The sequence below is a fragment of the Cutaneotrichosporon cavernicola genome (assembly GCF_030864355.1).
Source record: "Cutaneotrichosporon cavernicola HIS019 DNA, chromosome: 4".
NCBI classification, from domain to species: Eukaryota; Fungi; Basidiomycota; class Tremellomycetes; order Trichosporonales; family Trichosporonaceae; genus Cutaneotrichosporon; species Cutaneotrichosporon cavernicola.
In genome coordinates this window covers 725,133-748,641 of record NC_083396.1, presented here as the reverse complement: position 1 = coordinate 748,641, position 23,509 = coordinate 725,133, and the positions used below count along the sequence as shown (strand labels likewise).

The 23,509-nt window shown below is 58.6% G+C and overlaps 9 protein-coding genes across 9 annotated transcripts; 4 read left to right on the top strand and 5 right to left on the bottom strand.

Moving 5' to 3' along the window:
* Positions 1 to 294: 294 nt before the first annotated feature.
* Positions 295 to 2,836, bottom strand: SCT1 (uncharacterized protein; the record flags this gene model as incomplete). The annotated part of the gene is made up of 7 exons (XM_060600116.1): positions 295 to 1,229; positions 1,267 to 1,615; positions 1,651 to 2,357; positions 2,398 to 2,446; positions 2,487 to 2,634; positions 2,707 to 2,767; positions 2,818 to 2,836. The coding sequence occupies 7 exons, from the start codon at positions 2,834 to 2,836 to the stop codon at positions 295 to 297; spliced, it is 2,268 nt and encodes a 755-aa protein (XP_060456742.1).
* An 876-nt stretch (positions 2,837 to 3,712) lies between these two features.
* Positions 3,713 to 4,869, top strand: TIM22 (uncharacterized protein; the record flags this gene model as incomplete). The annotated part of the gene is made up of 3 exons (XM_060600115.1): positions 3,713 to 3,890; positions 4,005 to 4,207; positions 4,699 to 4,869. 3 exons carry the CDS (start codon positions 3,713 to 3,715, stop codon positions 4,867 to 4,869), a joined length of 552 nt encoding a protein of 183 aa, XP_060456741.1.
* A 560-nt stretch (positions 4,870 to 5,429) lies between these two features.
* Positions 5,430 to 7,750, top strand: CcaverHIS019_0402950 (uncharacterized protein; the record flags this gene model as incomplete). The annotated part of the gene is made up of 5 exons (XM_060600114.1): positions 5,430 to 5,990; positions 6,027 to 6,309; positions 6,357 to 6,574; positions 6,625 to 7,264; positions 7,347 to 7,750. The coding sequence occupies 5 exons, from the start codon at positions 5,430 to 5,432 to the stop codon at positions 7,748 to 7,750; spliced, it is 2,106 nt and encodes a 701-aa protein (XP_060456740.1).
* Positions 7,751 to 7,909: 159 nt separating this feature from the next.
* CcaverHIS019_0402940 (uncharacterized protein) lies at positions 7,910 to 11,632 on the bottom strand (the record flags this gene model as incomplete). The annotated part of the gene is made up of 3 exons (XM_060600113.1): positions 7,910 to 10,369; positions 10,409 to 11,206; positions 11,297 to 11,632. 3 exons carry the CDS (start codon positions 11,630 to 11,632, stop codon positions 7,910 to 7,912), a joined length of 3,594 nt encoding a protein of 1,197 aa, XP_060456739.1.
* A 2,801-nt stretch (positions 11,633 to 14,433) lies between these two features.
* CcaverHIS019_0402930 (uncharacterized protein) lies at positions 14,434 to 16,209 on the top strand (the record flags this gene model as incomplete). The annotated part of the gene is made up of 5 exons (XM_060600112.1): positions 14,434 to 15,099; positions 15,189 to 15,343; positions 15,377 to 15,498; positions 15,546 to 15,670; positions 15,706 to 16,209. 5 exons carry the CDS (start codon positions 14,434 to 14,436, stop codon positions 16,207 to 16,209), a joined length of 1,572 nt encoding a protein of 523 aa, XP_060456738.1.
* Positions 16,210 to 17,001: 792 nt separating this feature from the next.
* CcaverHIS019_0402920 (uncharacterized protein) lies at positions 17,002 to 17,460 on the bottom strand (the record flags this gene model as incomplete). The annotated part of the gene is made up of 1 exon (XM_060600110.1): positions 17,002 to 17,460. One exon carries the CDS (start codon positions 17,458 to 17,460, stop codon positions 17,002 to 17,004), a length of 459 nt encoding a protein of 152 aa, XP_060456737.1.
* Positions 17,461 to 17,866: 406 nt separating this feature from the next.
* On the top strand, positions 17,867 to 19,993 carry CcaverHIS019_0402910 (uncharacterized protein; the record flags this gene model as incomplete). Its single annotated transcript, XM_060600109.1, has 3 exons — positions 17,867 to 17,965; positions 18,110 to 18,250; positions 18,281 to 19,993. 3 exons carry the CDS (start codon positions 17,867 to 17,869, stop codon positions 19,991 to 19,993), a joined length of 1,953 nt encoding a protein of 650 aa, XP_060456736.1.
* Positions 19,994 to 20,047: 54 nt separating this feature from the next.
* CcaverHIS019_0402900 (uncharacterized protein) lies at positions 20,048 to 20,649 on the bottom strand (the record flags this gene model as incomplete). The annotated part of the gene is made up of 4 exons (XM_060600108.1): positions 20,048 to 20,147; positions 20,193 to 20,362; positions 20,410 to 20,510; positions 20,541 to 20,649. 4 exons carry the CDS (start codon positions 20,647 to 20,649, stop codon positions 20,048 to 20,050), a joined length of 480 nt encoding a protein of 159 aa, XP_060456735.1.
* A 693-nt stretch (positions 20,650 to 21,342) lies between these two features.
* On the bottom strand, positions 21,343 to 22,548 carry CcaverHIS019_0402890 (uncharacterized protein; the record flags this gene model as incomplete). The annotated part of the gene is made up of 1 exon (XM_060600107.1): positions 21,343 to 22,548. The coding sequence occupies one exon, from the start codon at positions 22,546 to 22,548 to the stop codon at positions 21,343 to 21,345; it is 1,206 nt and encodes a 401-aa protein (XP_060456734.1).
* Positions 22,549 to 23,509: the final 961 nt, after the last annotated feature.

Genomic DNA, 23,509 nt, shown 5'->3' with positions numbered 1-23,509 from the left:
AAAGTAATGTGTATATCAGTGTCTCCAGGGAGTTTCGAGGTTAGCAGCTTAGCAGGCAAGATCGGCAAGAAAAGGAGCTTGGAAAGCCACGCGAGGACAATCTCCAACCCTCACAGTGTGGCGCGTCCACCTGTCCACGGTTTCCGAGTCATGGCCGCTCGAGAGCTGCCCGGATGAATGCCGCATGAATCGGTACCCATGCGATGCATCTATTCACAGTCGTGCAGCTAATATATGATACCCTGGAGGCTCAGCAGGACCTAGAGAGTTTGGATGTATGTGATGTGACGCAGCTCACTCGCCCCTGTCGAGGCCGAGGGCACTGCCAGTGGTGTTGGCGCCATTAGGAGGGTACGGCTTGCGCTGGTGAAGGCCCGGCGCTTCCTCATTGATGGAGCTCGCAAGGTCCGACTTGAGGACGTGCTCGGGCACAGCGTCAGGCGCAAGGTAGTCGGACTGGAGGGCCTCGGTGTTGCTCAGCTCCTCCTCCTTCTTGCGCATCTGCGTGAGGTCCGAGTACGAGCGACCAGCACGGCGGCGGGGCGACGAAGCACCGCGACCACCAGACATGTCGACGACGGCGAGGATGTCGTCGTAGTCGACGTCCGCCTCCTCCTCGTCATCCGAATCGCGCGGGCTGCCAGGTATGCGCGGCGAACCGGGAGCCGTGCCAGGCTCGGAGCGGGCACCGGTCGAGGCATTCTCCCACGCCTGCACGGCCGAGCCGCGGCGGTTCCAGCCAAAGATGCGGTCGTCGAGCCAGTTGATCGGGTGCGAGAGGACAGAGTCGTTGTTGACACGAGAGCGGGGCGACTTCGCGGACGGCATGTAGCGTGACTTCTCAAAGTTGTCGTACAACTTGGGGCCAAACTCGGCGATAACCTCGTTGATGTCCTCCGACAGCTCCTCGCGCATGGTGCGGAGCGTGTCGATCTCGTGATGGTTCCACGGCCACACCGAGAGGAATAGAGGCCGGAGGGACTTGAAGACGTCCATGCCAGCCTCACCAAACTTCAGAGCGCTGTAACCGAGCGAGGGAAGGAAGGCGAACATGAACAGCGGAAGGTAGCGACGGTATTCGGGGATGAGGTCGTACTTGTATGCGATTACCTGGGCTGCGAGAGCGTAGACGAGGTAGAGAAGCGGCGTAATGGCAAGAGACACGAGCACCTTCCAGGTGGCGAGCACGTCGCGAGCCTGGATCTTGACAGTGGACGCAGCGAGGGCCTCTGGACTGTTAGCTCGAATGGGAATGGATGTGCTCACCCTTGGCCTTCTGGTGCGAGATGATCTTGGCTAGAGTGAAGACGGGAGCGTGGAGAAGACCACCAGGGAGCGACAGCAGACCCCACCAGAGAAGGAGACCAGTGCGGTAGATGAGAAGAAGAAGCGAGCGGACCGAGGTGTTGGAAGCGCGCTCGACCTGGTGGTCGGCGATGCCCATGTCGCGAAGCTTGCGGTTGTACACGAGGGTGCGTTCGCGGAGCTCGACAACGCGAGGGTCGTGCTGGTAGTGGAGATAGCCCTCCATGAAGTGCTTGCTGAGCTGGACAACCTGGCCGAGGGTGAGGCTCTGGCCGGGAACGCGGTAGAGGCGGCGGGCGGCTTGGACAACCTGATGTCAGCTAGAGGTTGCAAGTACTAAATCACCTGGAGGGTCTCCCAGTCGGGCGCACGGAGAGTGACAGTGCGGAGTGCGTCGTGGACCTGCTCGAGGAGCTTGCCGCACGCCTCACGCTTCTTGGCTCCACCCTCCTTGTACATGTTGACGAGCTCCGGCGTGCAGCTGATGGGTGCACCAAACTCGATGACGGCACGGGAGCGGAACTTGTGGGCGTGGAAGTACGACAGGCCGACGGGAACGAGCTTGACGTCAAGGTCCGGGTTGGCAGCCATTGCGCCCAGAGCCATGATGGAGAAGCCCGCCTTGAGAGGAAGGAAGTCGGTACGGTCGTGCGAACCTCCCTCGGGGAAGATGCCGATGCAGTTGCCCTTGTTAAGAGTGTCAAAGACGGCACCATAAGTCTGCTCCTGGTCAACGTGCGGGAGGAGCTTGTATCCGGATCCGTCCTTATTGGCGCAGTATGTGCGGACGCGACTGGTGGCCTTGACGTTTGAGTTGCCGTCCTTTGAGGGCACCGTGAACTCGCTCTTGAGTCTGAGCTCAGTGTCGGAAATGACTTCGTCGATCGCGGCCTGGGCAAAACCTATCGACTTGGGCAGGAGGATCTGCGACCGGGGCTGGACCTGTTTCGTAAACGTGGTGCCGACGCCGCGGACGATGAGGCCGTTAGAGTCGTCAAGCATGACCTTGCCGGTTCCAGTCTTGGCGTAGTCGGCAGCACGCGAGACGGGAACTGGGATCAGTTGGGAACAGTGGACACTGGCTGGACGCACTGGAATGGAATGCACGAGCAACGGCGCCGATGAACTTGCGGTCCATGGACTGGAGTCAGCGGAACATTCATCCATGGCTTTCAGCTCACCTTGGCGGCAGTCAACATGGACACCCGGCGGCCAGACTCTTTCCTAACCTCGCTGAAGAGGACTAGGGGGTCGAGGAACTGGTTCGCATGAGGGGCGGCAATGAAGAGAAGTGGGCCCTTCTTCGGGATATTCCAGGCGCCTCGCGGCCTGCGACGTCAGTAATTTGGCGGGGTGGGAAACGCCCGCGACCGAGGCGAGACGGCAGTCATCTATACTCACCGGATCTCGCGGAAGAAGATGTTGAGGACGGCAAGCCGCCAGAATACGATAAAGAAGTCGTCTGGTGAGTCACTCAGCAAGTGTCCTGGACATGAGGGGGTTGATACTCACAAAAGAGGCCGGAGGGCATGATGGCGAGCTCTCCGGGAGGTCGGGGAAGGAGGGTCGAAGAGAGAGGAAGGAAGGAGTGTGGGGGGTTGCGAAGGGGATGAACTGAGAGGAAATACAAGTAGAAGAGGTGTACGAGAAAGGGTGGTGGAGTAGAGTGAAGTGAATAGGAATAGGATGTGAGGTGGGAAGCTGGGATGGTAGTTCGGAAGTAGAGTAGATGAGGGCGGAGGGCGTCTAAGTGGTTAACCCAGGAGCTACTTTGCGTCACTGGCGCAGGATTGACCCGGCACGGCCAATATTTACCGGCCTACTGTTTGTGCGTAACCGCCAAGCCACTGTACAGCCTGTGCGCTAATGACAAGGTATTCTTGGATGACGCGGACAAGATGGCCGTTTGTTGTGCACTCGAGCGTAAATTTTAGATGTCGGCAGTGTCGAGGTGAGACTGAGCGAGTGATGAGAGAGGATGGCGAGTTGATATGATTGAATGCTCGGCGTCAAGAGGCCGTGTCTGGCGGCGCCTCTTGCCCTTGACTCCGCACCCGCTTCTACCTTCCTCCCCCCCCACAGCTCTGTTATCTCTTGGGGCTGCGGGGCCTCAAGTACTTCCGATTCATCACGTGACTTCATGTCACAACCAACCGACGATGCCAAAGCCACGCGACAAGACGGCTTCTAATCCGTTCCTCCACCCAACACCCACCGTTGTCGCTCCCGACCTCCGCCCGTGCCTCGGGGCCAACTTTTTCTTACCAGCCGCATACCCGTCGTCCTCGCTATCGCCATATCCATCGCACACTTTGCCATCCACCTCGACATCCACCTCGCCATCCATCTCGCCATCGCTGTCTCTTGACTCTAAACACTACCCGTACATCTAGCGCATACAACCAAAATGGCTCAGCCTGGAAACCCATGGTTGGCACCAATATACCTTCCGGGCAGCGAGCCCTACCCACCTGGAACGACTGAGGAGGAGAAGGAGGGATACCGCCAGATGCAGAGGTGGACCAAGGTCGGCGGCGACTTTATGCACTACTGCCCCACAAAGGTGGCGATGGCTGGTGGTATGGGTGAGTGCATCTGACTCGCGCAAGAGTCTCGAATGGTTGAGGCTTCTGGAGATGGCCGAGAAAACGCCGGCGGCAGCTTCACCATTGCAAACGGTAGACCCTCGCTGACAGCAGGCTTTGCGCTCGGTGGTTTCGTCTCGCTCATGGGCGCGACATTCGCGCTGGACGACCCACTGTCGCGTGCGAACCAGCAGCTCACGACGGGCGGCAAGACGATGGCGGTCGTCAAAGACATGGGTCGCAACATGTTGTCGCAAGGACGTGGGTTCGCCAAGGTCGGCGCGCTGTACTCGGGTTATGAGTGTGTGATTGAAGGGGTGAGTTTGATTGTGAATTGTGGATTCGTTTGGCTCTAAGCGAGGCGGAGAGCGAGGCTGGCGCTCGTCTGAGCGCCAAAGTAGTGACGAGGAGAGCGGTAGTTACATGTGGCTGATAGCGAGCTAGGTCGCGTCTTGCACCAGCACGGGTCTCAGCAGCAGAAGACAAGCGCGTCTGTCTGCGCCATCCGGCAAGTGCCACATCGGCACTTCGGCGCCACATGGCGCGCCTGCCTTCCCTAGCCTCGCCCCTCCTCGCCCCCTGCCGCCTCTCCCCTCGCGAGGTATAAATTTCGTTCTCTTTTCTTTTCTTCTCTCCTAGCGAAATGACGATACACTGAAGTCGCGACGGCCTGGTTCTGGTCTGTCTTCGGACAGCCAGACGACGGCCTAACGTGGGCTACGACTTCATGCACCACCCTCTGATCGCTCCATCCCATCCCTCATCCATCGTCCACATTCTCGCCTCCGACTTGCTCGGCTGATGACAGTACCGCGCCAAGAACGACCACTGGAACGGTATCGCGGGTGGTTTCTGTGCAGGCGCGACGCTCGCACGCAAGTCTGGGCCGTGGGGTTGCTTGCTGGGTGGGCTGGGCTTTGCGGCGTTCTCGGCCGTCATTGACCTGTATATGCGCAAGGTGCCAACCGAGGAGCCCTAGACCAGCATTGCAGATCCACGCTAGACCATCATAGACTGTTGTACATGCACACCACATTGCTCTGCACTGCACCACCGTGGAAGAATGGTCAGGCAGCGAGATATTTGGCCAACACTGAAAATTCTCATTGAATTGTGCTCCTCCACTTGGGTGCGCTGTGGCTGGTTTGAACACTTGACCTCCACCTGATCATGTTTTGGGTGGCATTTCGGTCCCGCAACGGAACCAAGGAACCCGCCGTCTTGCAAAGAGAGTCTGGCCGGCAGGGCGTCAGGGGTTGATGTGATCGAAGTGTCATCGTCCAGGCCCATTTCAATAATTCCAGGTCCCAAAGAGCTGAGATTAGAATATCATACTCGAGCTCTAATCTTTTTCCTAATTGCCATTGGCTTTGGAATTAACAATCCGGGCACGTGCCAGTTAAGCCCTGTCCTCCCTCGCCATTTGTATGACGATCCAGTTAATCCAGTTACGCCTGCCAAGGCATCCTCTATTCATCCCAGATCCGCGTAAATAACCCTCCTCAACTCTTACAGTACCCATTCCATAACTTCCATACCATGGACCCGCCACCACCACCAGACCTCGCGGCACCGCCGACGGTCCTTGCGCTCCGCGACCTAGCCCCGCCAGTCCAAGGACGTCCTGGCAGCCTGGCGAGTGTGAGGAGTGGTCGGGACCTCGTCAAGGCCGCCGACGAGACCGTCTTCGTCCCAGAGCAACTGTACGCGTTCCTCACGTCCCCAGAACATACGGTCACTGCGTGTCTGGGTAATGCGACGGTGGACATGCCAGTCCGTATTATTGCCGAACATCTCTTTGGGCTTGGGTATGGTTCGTTTGGACTTTGGACGGGCGAGATGCCTACGCGGCCGCCGGAACGAGTCGAACGCGATCCACTCAAGGGCGTCAAGGGATGGCTGGGACGGATAACGGGAAAACCTGGGCGAAGGTCTGGTAGTCCAGCCAAGAAGGAGAATGAGAGCGAGAGGGCCAGCGACGAGAGCGACGCCGACACAGATACTATTCGTTCGATGCGGAATCTCTCGACTTCGGAGTTGGACGAAGTTCGGCGGTGTGGTCAATGGCGTGGAGCGAGCCCAAGCGACCTCTTTCTCAATGTAAGTTGTGCGAGCTGCGGGGACACGCTGACAAAGATCTATGCGCAGGCCCTCCTTGCCCTCGAGAAGAACCCCCTTAATGGGTTGGTATCACCCGCGCTCATGGGCGCGTGCGGCGTTGCGCCGCTCACTATCATTTCACACAGCTTGGATATCGTGCGACACTATGCCTCACTCATCGCGAGGTCCAAGAGCGAAATCTTCTTCACGACCAATGTATGGGAAGCGAGTGAGGCGGCGTCTATCGTTGCCGACGCGCTCAGAGCTCTCTCCAAAGCTGTGATGGAGCGCGGCGGCCCAAAAGTCGTGGTCAAGATCAGTGCGTTTGCTTTGATGTTTTGATACTGGTGAATAAGCTGATCCAAGTGTACGATCGTGGGGTTGCGGATGGGGGTGCACACCAGCGCGTCGACCCAAAGATCTTCTCCTCCCCAGCGGTCGGGTTACCCTCCCCCGAAGAGGTGCCGGGTTGCAGTCTCGAGGTGCAGAATTACCATATTCCTCCAGTCGGCTCGTTCCACCAGAAGACGGTGATTGTCGACCGCCAAGTCGCGTTGCTAAGCAGTAACAACGTGCAGAATCGGGTGAGTCACTAGCATTGCCAAGATAAGCTGAGAGCCCGTGCTGACGAAAGGACGACGTGGGGTTCATGGTCCAGCTCGAGGGTCCAATCGTACAGAGCATCTACGACACGGCCATCCTCTCGTGGTGGATGAGTTTCAAGGACCCACTGCCCCTCCTAGCCCGTCCTCCGGAATATCCCGACACCCTCTCCGAACAAGACTTCATCTTTGGCGAAGCCCACAAGGACGTAGAGGGCATGGGTGATCGCGAAGCGATAGCCGAACGAACCCGTCAACGACTGGTGCTCACTCCTCCAGTAGAAGGAAACCCATTTAGTCCTGTGGTCGTTCACGCCCCCCACGCACCCTTCCCTGTCGCAATGGTGAACCGTACACCACGAGGACGGCGGGGATGTGGTGACGCCTTTGTTCCACAAAACCAAGCCTGGCTTGCAGGCTTCAAATTCGCCACCCGCAAAGTATTCCTCCAAACGCCAACATTCAGCGCTAAACCACTCGTCCTCGCTGCGCTCGAGGCAGTTCGGCGCGGTGTCGTAGTGGAAATCTACGCCGACCTGGAATTCGATAACGGAACACCAAGCGCCGAGGGAAGAGCAAACCAGCTCGTCGCAGCCTACATGTACTCTCAACTGGTGCCTGAACATCGCCAGAATCTCAGAGTATACTGGTACACTGCCAAGGGCGATTCAAGTCCGTTGAGTATGAGGGGGAGTGCCCATACGTGTCATATCAAGCTCATGAGTAGGTTTTTGCTAGACAAAGCTAACGACAGTTGTGGACGAGCAGATTGCGGTGCAGGGCAACGGGAACGCAGATGTCAATTCCTGGTTACATGCCCAGGAGATTAATGTCCTCGTTGACTCTGCGCAGCTTTGTCGAGAGTGGAGGACGGCACTCGACGCTAACCAGGATACGAGAGCACAAGGGCGCGTTGGCGACGATGGCGTCTGGCGAGACGCCAGTGGGCGCGCACTTCCCGCCGCGCCGGAGAGCACGCCCGCAACCATGCCCCGCACGTTGGTCAGGGAGACACCTGTGCGCGACGTGCGGAATCGCGAGCCGAGGCCACCGATGCCTAAGCGCGATAGCGGGGGGATTGCGCTCGTCAAGAAGGCGGCGGCGGCGGCGGCGGCCAAGTCCCCTAGGCCGCAGAGCATGGATGGGAAGAAGGTGTAGATGTCGATTTCTGTACCATCACTCTACTGTACGCATCATTTTAATGCAGTAATATCTGGATCACACAGTCGCACGCACATGCATACATGAACACGGACAGACACTGTGTCTATAGATATATATGGGACGATCTGTATGTAACATGGCCAATCTTACATCTTACTCCCCGTTCAGATGCTTGCGAAAACGCTCGCTCACGCTGGCACGGATCTGCGCGCCCTGCACAGCCCCAAATGTGCCCATGCGCGCAATGTCGCTACCATTCTCCATGTTGGGTTCCTCGGGGTTCGAGTAGACGCTCGCAATACTCACAACGCTATTGCGCTGCGGCAGCTCCTTGAGGCGCAGGCTGGGACGACGCTCCTTGTCTTGCGTAGGAGCGTCTCCGTTATCGACCTCGGGGTGCTGCGGGAGCTGGCCTGCCGTTGTACTGTACGCCGGCGAATTGCTCAGCGCTGTCGTTGCCTCGGGCGGGTGCGACGGGAGAAACGAGTTGCCACGGACAGTGTGAGTGCTGAGCGTGCTCGCTTGCTTGCGGAGCATGTGTGGGACATGTGGCTCAGGCGTCGGCGGGCGATCCTCCCACGTCGGAGAGTGCGGGGACGGCGTGGAGATGCCTAACCCAATTGCCGGCAAGTTCTGCTTGGAGTTCTCTCGGGTAGACTTTGGGGGGCTCTGCTCGATTGGGTCCAAGTAGCGCGCCTCGAACCGCGAGGACGTGCTCGACAACGGTGGGTCCAGCCTGTTAGATGCTGACTGGGGAGTCCAAGGTTCTGACCGCTCCGACGATTGATGCGGCCGGCTGTTCTGCATGAGGGGCGATGACATGACCGCCGCGTGCGACAACGAGGGGCTGTGCCGCGAGTGCAAGACCGGTGCAGGCGAGTCTAACGTCATGGCACGGCGGTGTGTTGCCTCGAGTGGTGGGCGACCCGTCTCCATCCTCGTGCCCAAACGTGCAGGCGTCGTTGTGGCCGTCGTCGTCGCCCCACGGGCGGCCAGCAGCGCCTCGGTAAGGTCGCGTACCGCCTGGTCTGAAGCGCGGTTCGCCTCCTTGAGCGTTACCGCCAGCCGAGGGAACCGCTTGCGAACACTGTCAATGTGATCTGGCTCGTCCAGCTCGATCTCGAGTGCGAGTTCGGTCGCCATCTGGCTAGCGGCGCGCACACCTCCATTGGCTCTCTCCGCTAATGACGCCGCTGCTGACAGCTTGGCGAGCACGTCGGCCGGAATCTCGCCACGCTGCTCAAGCACACGCGCGGCGTCGACAAGATTGCGGCCGTGGTCTGTCGATGCTTGGTCGCTGCTTGCGCCTGATCGGCCCCCTGCAGAGATTCGGCCTCCTTGGCTGGTCATGCTGTGGCGCACGACGCGAGGCTCGGTGTTGGGCCCACACATCGATCCAGATGCCCTGCTCGTTCGACCCACAAGCGGACTCTCGAGGTTGTTGGATGACGCGCCAGAGTCTAAGCGCCGACGGAGGTTCGGTGCCGTACGTGGTGCGGTGGGTCCGCTGTGTGTTGAGTCGCGCATAGAGGACATCGCCGACGCAGGCCGTGGTCCTAAGCGCGATGCGCTCATCCGCGATCCAGGTCGCGCCGACACCGGCGGGTCGTCGAGTCGAGACGGGACACGCGCTAGCATCTCGCGCTCGCCGTACTTGCTCATCGCAGATGCGGAGCGGTCCTCCTCCCACTGACGGTTCGATTTCGACCGCGTCTCCTCAAGTTTGCGTATAATCTCGAGTGGGTCCTTGCGGGGAGGTGTCTCGACCGAGGCACGGCTCTCCACCCGTGGCGCGCTGTGCTCACCACGCGAGCCAACAGCAGACACGGAGTCGCTCGGCGCTAAGGGGGCGCGGTTTGAGAAGTCGCGCGAGTCGCGTGGAAACTCCCTCGAGTCGCGGTTGGTCGGGCCCAGTACCTCGCGCGACTCCTGACGCGTGTGCGTCCGAGGCCCAAAGTCTCCCAAGCGGAGCGACTCGCGCGCAAAGTCACGCGACCCTCGCTGCGAGTAGAATGAGTCTCGTTGCCCAGACAATGAGTCACGTTGCGACAGCGAGTGCGAGTGGCGCGAGTCGCGCTGCGAGTAGATGCTGTCGCGCTGCGAATGGACCGAATCGCGGGAATAGGTCGAGTCACGGCGCTGCCCAAACTGGGCTCCGAGGTCACGAGAGTGACGCGTGCTGTAGTCTCTGTCGCTGCTCAGCAACGCGCTGAGCCGCTGGGAGCGCTCGTCGCCATACTGGCTCTGGCGGCGGGCAGAGCCCAATCCGTGACCGTGCGAGTTGTACCTCTGGTGGTCCGCTGACGTTTCAAGAACACTCTCAGGGCGCGCGCGGGCCGGCAGCTCGCGCCGACCACCGGGCGTCAAAGACGCAAGGTCGAGGTCGCGTGAGTACGTCCGCGACAAGGACATCCGACTGCGGTGAGGGTTGAAGGGGTTTGGCCCATCTCTGTGGTCGAGAGATGTCAGCGGGCGGTGGTACGCCGCCATGGTGCTGCGACGAGGGGACACAATCTCCTCGCGCTCCTCCTGATGGTAAGGTAAGGGCGACCTTGGCGACCCAATGTCAACCAACCCTGCAAATCGACCATCGGCCGGAGGTGTTGTGAACGGCTGCTCCTGATTAGCACCAGCATGACCGTGCGTACGCACCGAGCGTTCATTTTGCTGAAACTCTGCTGGGATCGACGGACGGATTCGTGATGACCGTGAAGATGAGCCGTTCTGTAATGCAACAGCACCCGACTGGTCTTGAGGGGTGCCGTGGCCGTTTGATAGCGGTGGCGACACCGTGTTGCGCAGCCCAGCCGAGGTCGTGTTAAACCTTCCGCGATGTGGTGTAGACGCTGGCTTGTGGGGAGAGTCCCGTAGCGAGGCCCTACGTGCCAGTCGCTCCTCTGCTTCGCGTATTCGCTCGTCGAGCGGTTCCCGCACCGGGCTGATCTCCTCGATGGCCTCTTGTTCCCCTCGGTCGCTCACGAGGTTGCTGCTCTGACTGTCGTGGCGAGACATCAAGCGCCTCGAGAACCTCCGCTCGAGTGGGCTCTGAGTAGGGACGGATTGGCGGCGCGCGCGGTCAGCGCCCAGGGGCGACTCGACTTCAGGCAGAAGCGCTGGAGAGCCGAGCGGTGACTGGTGGATGCTGGGGTTGAGAGAACTGCGCGACACGCGGCCGCTCTGCAGACTGAGACGGCTCAGCTCGCGCTGGAACTCGTAGGACGTGTTCCTTGGGGTTGCGCCCGCGGTTGGCCTCATCGGGGTGTCTGGGGACTGTGGTGGCCTGTCGGGGAGCCGCGACACGTTGTTGCCAAGGATTTTTGGGCTGTGGGACGAGTCTATGCTGAGAGACGAGATGGATGCTCTAGAGTTGGAGGAAGGTAGAGAGTGCGTGGGGATTGTCCTGGGAATGGGAGAGGAGCGATAGGGCGCATGCGGTGATGAGGAAGTGTACTGCAGAGGATGGTCAGCACATAATTATTTGCTCGCACTCGGTCCCTCTGGCATGCGCCCACCGCCAGAGCGCGTCGTCTCAGAACGTACCTCGGATGATCCTCCACCATACGACGAGTACGACTCGCGCGCACTTGCGCCTCCATAGTCTGCTTCTGCAGAGAGGTTACTGCTGGAGAAGGTGGAGCTATACGAGTGGCGTGGTTGGAGTGGTGGGTGTTCGTGGGAGTGAGCGTGGGCGTGTGCGTCGCGGGGTTGCTGGTGGGGTTCCGAGTAATGGTGCGACTCGTGCCTGTTCCCACTTGCGACGACGGTGCTGGCGGCGTGGCCGCCAGATTGACCGGCCTTGACCCAGTCCTTGAAGTCGAGGAGGACGGGGCCGAGGCCAATGTTTGCGGTACCGAGACCTGCAGCGGTATGACGCATGTTGGATGGGGAGGATGGGTCGCCTAGGTCTTTGGATAAGGAATGCGAGTTTCCCATCCACACATTGGATGGCGAGTGGTGTGAAGTGTGTGGATGGATAAATGCCGAGGAGTGGTTCAAGGGGTTTGAATAGTAGTTGGAGGCATGGTTGTGGGTATGAGTGTGGCGTTGGGTATGTGAGTGAGAGTGCGAGTTGTGATCAAGTCGAGCATGAACTTGTGGTGGAGGGTCATGGTCATGGTCATGGTCATAGGGAGAAGGCTCGGCGGTATGGGCGTGGGCGACGGACAATGTCGGGGACCCTCTGTTTGCGTGGGGAACGAATGGGGGTAGGTCTGGGCTTGCACTGGCATTCGAGGACAATGCAGAACTTGAGAATGCTGCAGACAGAGAGGGCCGTGATGGGTGGCGGCGCGGAATGGGAGGTGGGCCAGCTGGCGTCGACATGACGCGTCAAAATGTCACCAACTTGAGAGTCGGTCGAGATAAGCCAGACGATGTTGGGGAGCGGGGGGGAGGGGGAAGAAGGGTGTGTGGATGGGGTGGATGGAATGGTGAGGGCAAGACGCGAGAGAGCGTAACGTGGGTCAGCTGCTCAATTGCCAGAGCTTGTTTAATGGATTGGTGACAGGGCACCGAGTGCCTTGGCCCAGCTTCAGCAGCTTGAGCTTCAGCTTGAGCCTCGAGCCAGAGCAGCTCAGGCGCTCAAGATTGCAGCGTGATGGACGTGGGCTTGCGACAGCTTGCTCGATAGAGTTGGACACGCGTAGACCTGTATTAGGAGCGAGCCAGCAGCTTGGAGCTGGGAGGATGAAGATGAATTGATGGCGATTTATGGTTGATGGTTGATGGTTGATGGGATGAGATGAGGAATGAAATTGAATGCATGCAAACATGAGACGCGACATGCTCCCTTGAATTCACGTTGTAACAATTAAATAGTGGGCCCTCGTTGGTGACCTTGTCTGACCATGGTAAGCGGGTTGTTACGTTCAAAGGAGGTGGTGGTATGGTACAGTGGTACGGTTGAGTGACGGAGTGGTGGGAGTGAGCGGCTATCGCTTATGGATGAGAAAAGGGGAGCATAACTTGGACCTCTTCCCTATTCACGTTTTGTCTGTTGGTTGTATTCTGACTGATTTTGGTTGCCGAGTTGTAAGCATTAGTTCCTATTGTTGACCCAATTTGCCCTGCATCCGCTCAGTTTCCCTCAAACTCTTCCCCCGGTGTTTCTTGCAACGCGACTCATGTTCAGCTGTTCAGAACACGCTAATGGTGCGGGAAGGGGGAAGCTCATTTCTCCTAACACCTTCCAACTCTTTGGCCAATTGGCCAACCAACCACACTTTACTCGCGTGATCGCGTGACTCGACGTGTCTAAAGTCATGAAACGCTCAATCGCGACAGGCTCGACATGGTCACAGAGATCACTACCATGCATTGCTAATTAATGTCCATGCTTGCAGACCCAAACATGTCAAGTCGCTAACGCTCACGATCTCACGAGTCGCGAGTTTAAAAATGGCGGTCTCCCCTACACCTGATTCGCACGCGAGATCCACGGGAGCGACACGCGCGTCATTGTCACCCAACATACCTGCGCCCTCTCCTTTACTAGTATCTTTGATGGATGGCCAGGACCCAAAGGACACTTTGGATGGGTAGACGACGAGCGGTAAAAGGCAGCGGAAGCCAGGGAAGGAAGGGGATTAGGATTTTTGCGCGTTTGTAGTGACCCGGAGACGGGTTGGGGTTGGGCATATGGGCATAACCCTAATAGCTAATGAGGAGGAAGTAATGAGGACCATTGGTCAGGGCTAATGGATCTGTTGGACAAAGATTAATCAAGGACAGGGCAGAGTCGGGCAGAGTCTAAGAAAGTCTAGGCACATCCGGGTGCCAGGGCAGGAAGGGGGGAACGGGTGAGCCGAATGATGAGCTTAGTGTACCCGGTGCTCGTAAGGTCCCCCTGGCCCCCCCTCATCATGCCCACTTTGGGTATATTGTAACTGGAACCATATGGTTAAAGGAACGCACGCAGTTGAATCAATGATGATGCACAAAATACGAAATGGTACTCCAACTCATGCACGTCTGCACGCTGCACGCACACTTTGTCAATCTCCAACGATCAACCATCAAAGCCCAACGCCAAACGCCCAACGCCCAACACCCAACGGAACTCGATTCCTCAATTTCACTATCCCTTTCTCCTCTTTCCTGTCTCTTGCTCCGAGCTACTGTCCAAAACCAGCAGCCACCGCACGTCCCAACGTGGTTTTAACTGTACGCCATACGCCATCCATTTACGCCACCAACGCCACAGCCGAAGGTCTAGGTCTCGACTGTCCAGCGTCAGCTATCAAGGTCTCAAGGTACTCAACCGGTGCTCGTGCTTTGCAACAAGGCAATGCAAGCCAGACGAGGACAATCATAAACCACACACACAATCTCGCTCTCATATTCTGCTCCCATCCAAAACCAGGCCAACCTAACCAGCCTACGCATTCCACAGTCTACTAGGTACCGTACTCTCTGTACCCCACCACACAGACACCCAGACACGACCCTCTTAACCCTCCTCATTCGATTCGCCCTTTACCCATCTCCATTGTCCTCCTTTGTCGTACTCGCCATCTCTATCCATTTGCATCCATCCCTCTTCCTTCTCTCCACTGGCCCACTCATCTCCTCCCTACAACTCCTACATCCTCCTACATTCTTGCATCTATCCACCACCATCTCCTTCCCTCCCCCCCCCCCCTTCCCCCCCCCCTCCCCCCACACACACGTTGGCAACAATGTCCGACCACCCCTTCGCTGCGCGTGCCCGTCCCACACTCAACCCACTCGTCCCAAGTCACAGTGCTGCAAGTCCTCTCTCAGCGCCGCCCACTTTACGCTCTGCATCGGGACCTACCTCGCCCTTTGGCGCAGTAAAATCCATCTCGCGCAAGAAGCCTCTCGGCCTCGACATTTCAAAGGCCATCCCCAAACCGTCGCGTAGTCTCTCCACAGTCATCACGGGCCCCGACTCGGCTGCAAAGGATGGCGCGTCCGTTTCGTGGATTCCCGAGGCCGACCGCCTTCGTGACGAAATCGCTCGCCTGCAACTGTCATCTCGCTCCAGCGGGTCGTCATACAACTCAGGACCAGAGTCGCCTACCTCCCTCTCCCCACTCGCACCCGCCGAACCCTCCATCGCCACTCCCATCCCTCCCCGACCACGCCACCGACACACGGCCCCTGAATTACCGACGACATCGCTCCAAGCGTCAACGTCGAGCTTGAGCCGGAAGAAGCATCACCACTCGAATGGAGAGCGTAAACGCAGTAAGAGGAAGGAGGAGGACGAGAATACTGTCAAGGAGGAGGACCTCACTGTGCTTGCCGACCTGGGTGCCGGCAACGGCGGCACGGTGACCAAGGTGTGGAACAAGAAGCGCAACTGCGTAATGGCCAAGAAGGTGAGTGAGGAGGGTGGTGGCATCGCTTGTCGTGCGTCGGCTGTGTCATCGGCCCAAGCTAAGCGAGCAACCGTGACTAACGCGCCCAGCTCATCCTCGTCGACGCCAAGCCGTCTGTCCGCAAACAGATCCTACGCGAGTTGCAGATCATGAACGACTGCGCGTCGCCATACATTGTCGGCTACTACGGTTGCTTCCCCGTCGATGTGCACGTTGGCATCGTCATGGAGTTTATGGACCTTGGGTAGGTGCCCCATGGAGGCCGTGCTCATTCCAGATCGCTCGACTATATCTACCGCCACACGGGCGCAGTCCCACTCGAGATCGTTGGCAAGGTCGCCGAGGCCGTCTTGAGAGGACTCGTGTACCTTTACGACATCCACCGCATCATCCATCGTGGTGAGTTGGTCCAAGGACCGCGCGCGCGTTTGCAGCACTAACCCCAGATATCAAGCCGTCCAACATCCTTGCCAACTCGAAAGGCGAGATCAAGATCTGCGACTTTGGCGTGTCGGGAGAACTGATCAACTCCATTGCTAACACGTTTGTGGGCACGAGCACGTACATGAGCGTGAGTAGATATTAATCTTCTCATACTGATTGCAGCCGGAACGCATCCAGGGCGCGCCGTACACGATTAAATCAGACGTATGGTCGCTGGGTATCTCGCTCGTCGAGCTCGCGCAGGGCCGCTTCCCGTTTGCGGACCCTCCCGAGTCTGGTGATGAAGACGACCAGAGCACGCCTGTGGAGGAGCGCTTCGATCCCGAGGCGACGTTACCAGTGTCGTCACGCAGACCGAACCTGTCGCCCAAGCGCCACAGGAAGCGCGGCGTGAGCCTCGGTGGTGGTGGCATGACCATGTCCATCCTCGACCTGCTGCAGCACATTGTCAATGAGGCTGCTCCGCGCCTGGTTGGCCGTGGGAACCAGACTTTCCCCGACTGCGCCGTCCACTTTGTCGACTGGTGTCTCGACAAGGATCCCGCTGCCCGCAAGAGTCCTCAGGAGCTCCTCGAGTCCGAATGGATCACGTCGTTGACAGTGACCCAGGCGGGTCTGGAGACGTGGGCGCAGGGCGTCGCCGAAGCGCTCAAGAACGACAAGTAGACCTAATTTTACCCAACGCTGCTGCGCAGCCCATAGATTCCGTCGCGTGCATACCAGCTAATCAGCGCGCATCCACTCACCTTGTCACCCACGCATCCCCATCCATTCTCACCACCGGCCAGTGGCTTCACATTCACACGCCCTCCCACGGCGCCCTGTACCCTGTCAATACACTGCATATGCACCGATACACGTCCGCGTTCGTCGGCCACGAGCTCGTGCCTGACGTCGCAACCGGTCCGGCCAGACTGCCTAGAACAGAACTGGGGTGGCGACGATAAGGTTGAGCACCGGTGCCTTGTGGGCTTGGTGAGCTTGCAAACGCGAGAGCCTATATCTTCAATGGGCTGGACAGGTCCAGAATGGCGCTAACTGCGTCTGCGTGTTCTTTGATGGAGAGTACGACACGCGGACAAGCGGCACGGCTGTCAGTAGCGTGATGGTGCACATTACGCATGGCGACGGCGACGACGCCAGTGCCAGTGCCAGTGCCAGTACCTTTGCGTGATGTACGACTAGGGCTGTTGGGCCTGGCGATGTGCCGGCATGCATGGCGATAGGGCGGCGATCGGCGAACAGTCCAGCACCAGTCGATCTTGAGCTCGCTGCCGAAGTGACACTGTGAAGGTACTGCTCAAACAGTCCACCACCATCCGAACGAGCAAGGGGGCGTAAACGACGCGACCGCTCCCAGTAAGTAACGTACGCCTCCGATCTACTTGGGGCCAGGCCCCGCACCTGGTTAGTCGGCGCAAGCTATCCATCCATCTGTCCTGTCGTACATACATATCACTACTTGGAATTGAAAAGCTCAACCAGATCCTCCCGCCTAAACATAACCGCACAATCCCGTGCATTCGGATGACCCGCAGACACATCTGCGCCCGCCTCGAATAGAACTTTGACCACCTCGTCGTGTTTCTTAAACACGGCCCCGGCGATCGGCGCCTGTCCCTTGCCATTTACGGCGTTGGGGTCGGCGCCTTTGGACAAGAGCGATTTAACGAGATCCGCATGCCCATGGTACGCGGCTAGCATTAGGAGCGTGTCGCCGGACGCGTTTGTCAGGTTTGGCGGGATGCCGGCGCCGATGTATTCCAGTAAGGTTGGATCGCCGGCGCGGGCGAAGTCGAACAGCTTCGAGGCGAGAGAGAGGGCTTCAGGGGGGAGCGTGGAGGCCGAGGGGGGCGCGGGTGGGGCCGTGCCGGTGGAGGAGGTCGGTTCGGTGGTAGAGGTGGGGTCGGGCGACATTGTGGACGTGTGGACGTGGACGTGCAGTGGAGAATGTGGTGAATGAGATGGATGTAATATTGGCCTGAGGAGGTGGGCAGCGATGGCCACCCAAGTGGGCGTCATTGACCGGCACGCCGTTCCGTCAACAGAAAGGTCACGTGATTAGCTTGGTCCAACTCTCAGCCAAGCAATGCTGAATGAAGATGGTGATAGCAGATAGCAGATAGCAGATGGCAGAGGGCAGAACGTGCATTCCCAGCTCGATGCGTTGCTCGGGGTACTTGGGTACCTTGGTACCTCGACCCAACGTCAGTAATAGAGTAGTAGAGTATGGGTGGCCTGGAGTGTTAACACGCGTAAGTGGAGGCCGTCAACATTGATTCCGCTGAAGTTGCAATCACAACATCCACCATCACAATCCACCATGTCTGGCGACATAGCCCAGGCTCAGCGCCTTTACCGCGCGGGCATGACTGCGTATGGGCGTAAGGATTATGAGGAGGCGCTGAGCGCTTTTGATCGGGTGAGTTGTGCCAATCCAGTTATGAGGGAAGAGTAGGTTTGGGTGCGTGTTTGGCACGGCTTGGAGAGTCGTTGCTAAGGTGCCCCTTCCTCCTGTACTCTCACCCCGCCTAGCTGCCAACATAGCGATTGGAGCTCACGCCAGGCGGTCTCTCTTGGCGACCGCAGCTGGAAGGTGCTGGACGCCAAGGCCGCCGCGATGAACAAGATGGGCGGGGTATGGCGTACCTCCGCCTTTGAAGTAGCTTCCTCCCTCTGCAAGAAGTATGGCGACAAAAGCCATCGCGTGAGTCGCCAGCATTCAAGCTGACAGGAGCCATGGTACCGCGCCGCGTCGATCCTCCTCGAACTGGGCCTACTCGACGCCGCAGAGCGGAGTATCACTCGCGGCCTCACTCTCGCCCCTTTGTCGGATGCAGCGGCCCGTAAACCCCTCCTGGATCTCCGCGAAGTCGGGAAGCGGAAGCGCGTTGCTATGACTGCGCTGCGGGATGAGAATGCCGCAGAGGCCGAGGCAGCACGCAAGGGAGCCATGTGCTTCACCCACCTCCTTACCTCGGACATTCTGTACCTGATCGCAAAGGCTGGCGACGGGGACACGGCCCTGCGCATGGCGGGCGTGTGTCATGACTGGCGCGGGGCCATGCTCTCCCACTCGTCGCTTTGGAGCCACCTGCGTCTCGGTCGCCGCCGGCCGGCCGCCAAGGCAGCGACGTGGGTCGACCGCTCGGGAGGCAGGATCAAGACCATCGAGATTACGCGGTATGTTGCCGAGGCCGAGGCCGAGGCCGTTGCGACCGAGCTCGCCTTGCCCATCGAGAATGTCGAGAGTGTCAACTTGCATTACGTCACCGACGGCACTTGCGGGAAGTACCTCGCCGCATGGCGGGGCAAATGTCGTGCCCTCCGCGAACTCAAGGTCAAATCGGACACGAGAGTGCCTCAGCACGCAATGTTCCAGTTACTCCACCAGGAGTGCTGCACCCTCGAGGTGGTCGAGATGACTAAAGCCCATCTTACACCAACGCCTACGGTGTATAACTTCAACATTAGCACAGGTATCCCAGTGAACCCCTCGCAACTCGTGTCTCTTCGCCATCTCGTCCTCGGTCACGGAGCAGTCCATTCGGACCAGGCGTGGGTACTCGCACTCGCGGCCGCTGCGCCACGCCTGGCCCACCTCGAGCTTCGGTGTACGAACCACACGGCGTTCCCGGCAGACGAGGACCCCATCACCCTCGAGCACCTCACCCACCTGGAAGTGTGCGACCGTACTGGCCTATCTGAACCGACCAAGACGCTACACACACCCAACCTGTCCGTCTACTCGGCGTGGAACTGGCACATGCGCTCGGCTCCCGGTCCGCCCCTGTCTGTGCTCGACAACCTCCGTGGCCTCCCGCGCACCCTCACGTCTCTCGACATTGGGCGCTGCGGCCTCAATCAGGCTGATCTCCTGGCCCTCCTACCCGAATTCACCTCGCTCCGTTTCCTCAACGTCAGTTTCTGCGGCATCGACAACCAGCTCCTCGAAGGACTTGTGGACGGCATCCTCCCAAACCTCACAGCGCTCAGTGTAGCGGGACACGACCAGATCTCGGCAGGACCACTCCGGCGCCTAGTGTATGGTCGGCTGGGAATCGAGACAACCAAGCCCAAGCCTGTTCCCGTCAGACGGTCGGCATTTGCGCCGAAGAGGAAGAGCAAACCTGAGCCGACGCCTCCCCCACAGTCCTCCTCTCAACCTTGGCAGCCTTCGCAGCCAAAGGTGCCCATAACCTGGATCTGCATCGACCAGTGCAACGGCATGGCGGTTGAGATCCTTGCTGCCCTCCGCAAACACGTGCCCTTCCTGTCGAACCAGAATGGCGCAGTGGTCGAGGACCGCGTACGTGGGCGAGGGGCGTTTGCGTGGGACTCGGAACTGGCGTGCGAGCATGCAGCAGACGGCTGTCATCTCCGCAGGCGCCGAGCCGACGAGGAGGGGTGGTATGTGCACCACACGTGCAAGCAGGCGCGGCGGGAGTAGCTAGTATACGGTAGCACGGATCGGAGTAGCATTGACATGTGCATTACAACGAGATTAAAGGAAGGCGAGGGGGGCGAGGGAGACGAGGGCAAGCGCGCCGGCCATGAGACCGAAACTAACGGCAGCAGCCGTGGCGCTCGACTGAATCATGTTCCTGTCATCAGTACTTGCAGACTGCGACTGCAAGCCTGGGACTCACTGGAAGTATTTGCCCCCCGGCGTCTGGAGATACCATTCGGGCATGGGGATTGTGACGTTATCCACGCCGGAGCGGGCACACCACGCTGCGGCGTATTCTACGGCGTAGGACACATCTGGCGCAGACTTGCACACGACCGGGAGACATCCTCCGACGACTTTCGCCCATATCTAGTCATGAGCTATGGGCGAGTCGAGTCGGTGAGGAAGGAACCCACCGGCAGCCGGCAATTCCGGGCGACGAACACAACCCCATTAATCGAAATATTCGGGAGGAGGATGACCTGTACGGCGGACAGATGGCACACTGTAAAGCACGCTGGGTGAGCTGTATGTGCATGTGACGTACCGGAATGATGGTCGAGGACACTGAGGCCGAACTCGTCTGATGTGCGGAGGGGTTTCTGGGTTTGAGCGAGGACGCAGACGAGGAAGAGTAGGAGTAGGAGGAGACGCATGGCGATGTGGTGTAATGAAGATGGTGAGTAGTGAGTAGTGAGTTAGTACTTTGTTCTGTTATGCGCGTAGAACGGAGGTGAGGTTGGGGAAGAAGCAAGGTCAAAACAAAGGCATGGCGTGGCTTGTGGCTTGATGGACCGTGCGGATCTGTGTGTGTCGCATTATGGTGACTTGACGTCGGACGTGGGATGCTTTGGCCAAAGGAGTGAGCCAAAGGAGACTATCTAATGTGGGGTGTGGGGCGAGAGTACAATGCAGTGGAAGGAGAAAAAGGAAAAAGAAGAGGTATGACGCTTGTGTGGATTGAACACACGACCGAACGAATTGCGCTTAAAAGCTTCACTCGCTCGCTCTCCCACTGAGCTAAAGCGTCTTGAAACGTGTTAACTGACGTATTGGTAATGTTCGGAGATGGTCACGTGATTACTCTTGGGTGCGCTCGGCGCATCAACATCCACCCCGCGCATCAACATCCACCACCTCACCCCATCAACGCCCTGCTCGCTTGCCTGACCTTGGCCCGCCCGATCTCACTACCCTCGCTATCCAAATCCGTCTATCATCTATCCTCTATGCATTGGTGTCCAGCACCCTAGACTAGAGCTACAATGGCGGGCAAAGCCCATGCGTTGAATGTGGTGTATGTATGAAATGGAGTCTAAATGTACACTGGAGCCAAGGAGCTTATGAGATTACAACCCCTTGACGAGCTGGGAGGGAGGCATGCCCTCGAACGAGATCTTGAACACCTTTTCGAACAGGGGGTACTTGTCGGCACACCCACGGGCCGTGAGGAAACGGTTGACCTCCTCGGCAGTAGCGGTGCCCTGCAACTTCTGGCCGTTGAGGAGGCGGCGCTCGATGACCTCGAACGAGTGGCCGGTCTTGACAAACTCCTCGGCGCACTTCCTGTTCCGGCCACCGTAGCAGGTTGTGATAAGGTCTGCGATGCCCGCCGACTCGTTGGAGAACGTGGCGGCCTGGACGCCGTCAAAGAACTCGAGCGTAAAGTTGGTCATTTCCTGTAGGCCGATGCGGAGGATTGCGGCCTTGGTGTTTCCACCCAGACGAAGACCGTCGACCATGCCTGCGGCCAGAGCGACCACATTCTTCAATGCACCAGAGAGGGAGACGCCGTTGACGTCTTCCACGGTGTTGACGCGGAATGTGGGGGCGTCGAAGACGGCGTGCCAGAGTTTAGCGTCGTCGGAGGATGGGCATCCGATGGTAGTCTCGCAGAATTGGCCCTGGGCGACCTCGAGGGCAATGTTCGCACCAGAGAGGGCGGAGCAGGGCGTACCGAGCTCCTTTTCAATCAAGGAGGCAAAAGTCGAAATGTTGGTGCCCTCGACCTCGACACCCTTGATGGCCGAAACGACGCGCGCGCCAGGGTGAATGGTACCCGGAATACGCGTCAGTTCGGAGATGACGGTGTGGAGGAACTGGTGTGGCGTGACCATGATGATGATGGTTGCGTCCTTGACGACGTCGGAGAGCTTGGGGGTCGCGACGAGGTTCTCGGGAAGGAGGACGCCGGGAAGGTAGTTGGAGTTCATGTGGGTCTTGTTGATGACGTCGGTGAGTTTCTTGCCGTTGACCTGTTTCTGACGAACCCAGAGGCGGACCTCGGAGTGGAATCGCGATGGGTGACGGAGAGCATTCTCGGCTGCGATCTTGGCCAGCGCCGTACCCCACGACCCGGAGCCGATTACGGCGATACGGTGTTTACCAGAGGGCAGGGGCGAGGAGGGGAAGTTGATGGGCGATGACGGGCGTTCCGGCGTCGTGGCGCCAGACGCAATGTTGAAGTTGAGGTTGGAGAAGCCCGAGTCCATGGCGCGGAGGTCGGGGGACGAAGGGGCGGTTGAGACGCGCGAGGTAGCGGAAGACATGGTCATGTTTTGTGAGAGTAGAGAGTGTGTTTGCCGCCTGGGCTTGTATTTCTAGTTGATGGATGAGTCGGTGGGACTGGGCTCGCGGAGGCAGTCTATAACTATGTGTGGGGTTGGGAGGTTGGAGGTTGGAGGTTGGAGGTTGGAGGTAAGAGGCCACCAGTTCTTATGTATCAAGAGTGTTGCCTCAAGGTGACAAAGTGTTAGCTGTCAGCGCACACACGCATTACGCAGATATCCGTTGCCCGCTGAGGCTGGCGGCAAGGTCCGGGGTGCAGCAAGGCGCCGCAATGGACAGACGACTGTGCAGGGGTTGACCCCGACAAGTGCGGCGGTCCTAGACCACTATTGCAGGATTGCAGGATTGTGGATGAGGCCACTGGTGACCCCGAAATGGGTTTCCGGCAGTGACTACGATGAGGTGATGATGTGATGCTGGCCGAGGCGGCCGCGCGGCCAAAAGTTGTTGGTCAAGATTGCCGGCGGCAGGTGATATTCAGGGTCCGACATGTGATGGCCCTGAACGTGGTGAATGTGATTCCAGTGTGTGATTCAACCCCAAAATACTTTCCACGTAGCACTGGAAAGTTTTGATACTGACGTCAACTCATTCTTCTATTCAACGCAGGCCCGGCAGGAACGAGCAACTTTACATACGACGTGGACTCTGCCTATGGATAAGGACATGTCAACGTCCGCCCCGGCGGCCGGGCTTATCTGTTCAGGGTTTTCCCGAAGAAAACCGCTCGGTTACAGTTGATAAAACGTCATGTGGTTGCTGCAACGTATGGGGACTGGATATCGAGGAATTCAGTGCCAAACCAAACCTGCAATATCCGCAGTATCCACGCTTCTCTATTCATCTCAAGATACTCGAATGACGACAGCGGCGTCTGTAAAACTACCCCCTCCCCTTCTCATAGCACATACAGGGAAGACCTCGTTTCCACTCAACACCCCCCCCCCC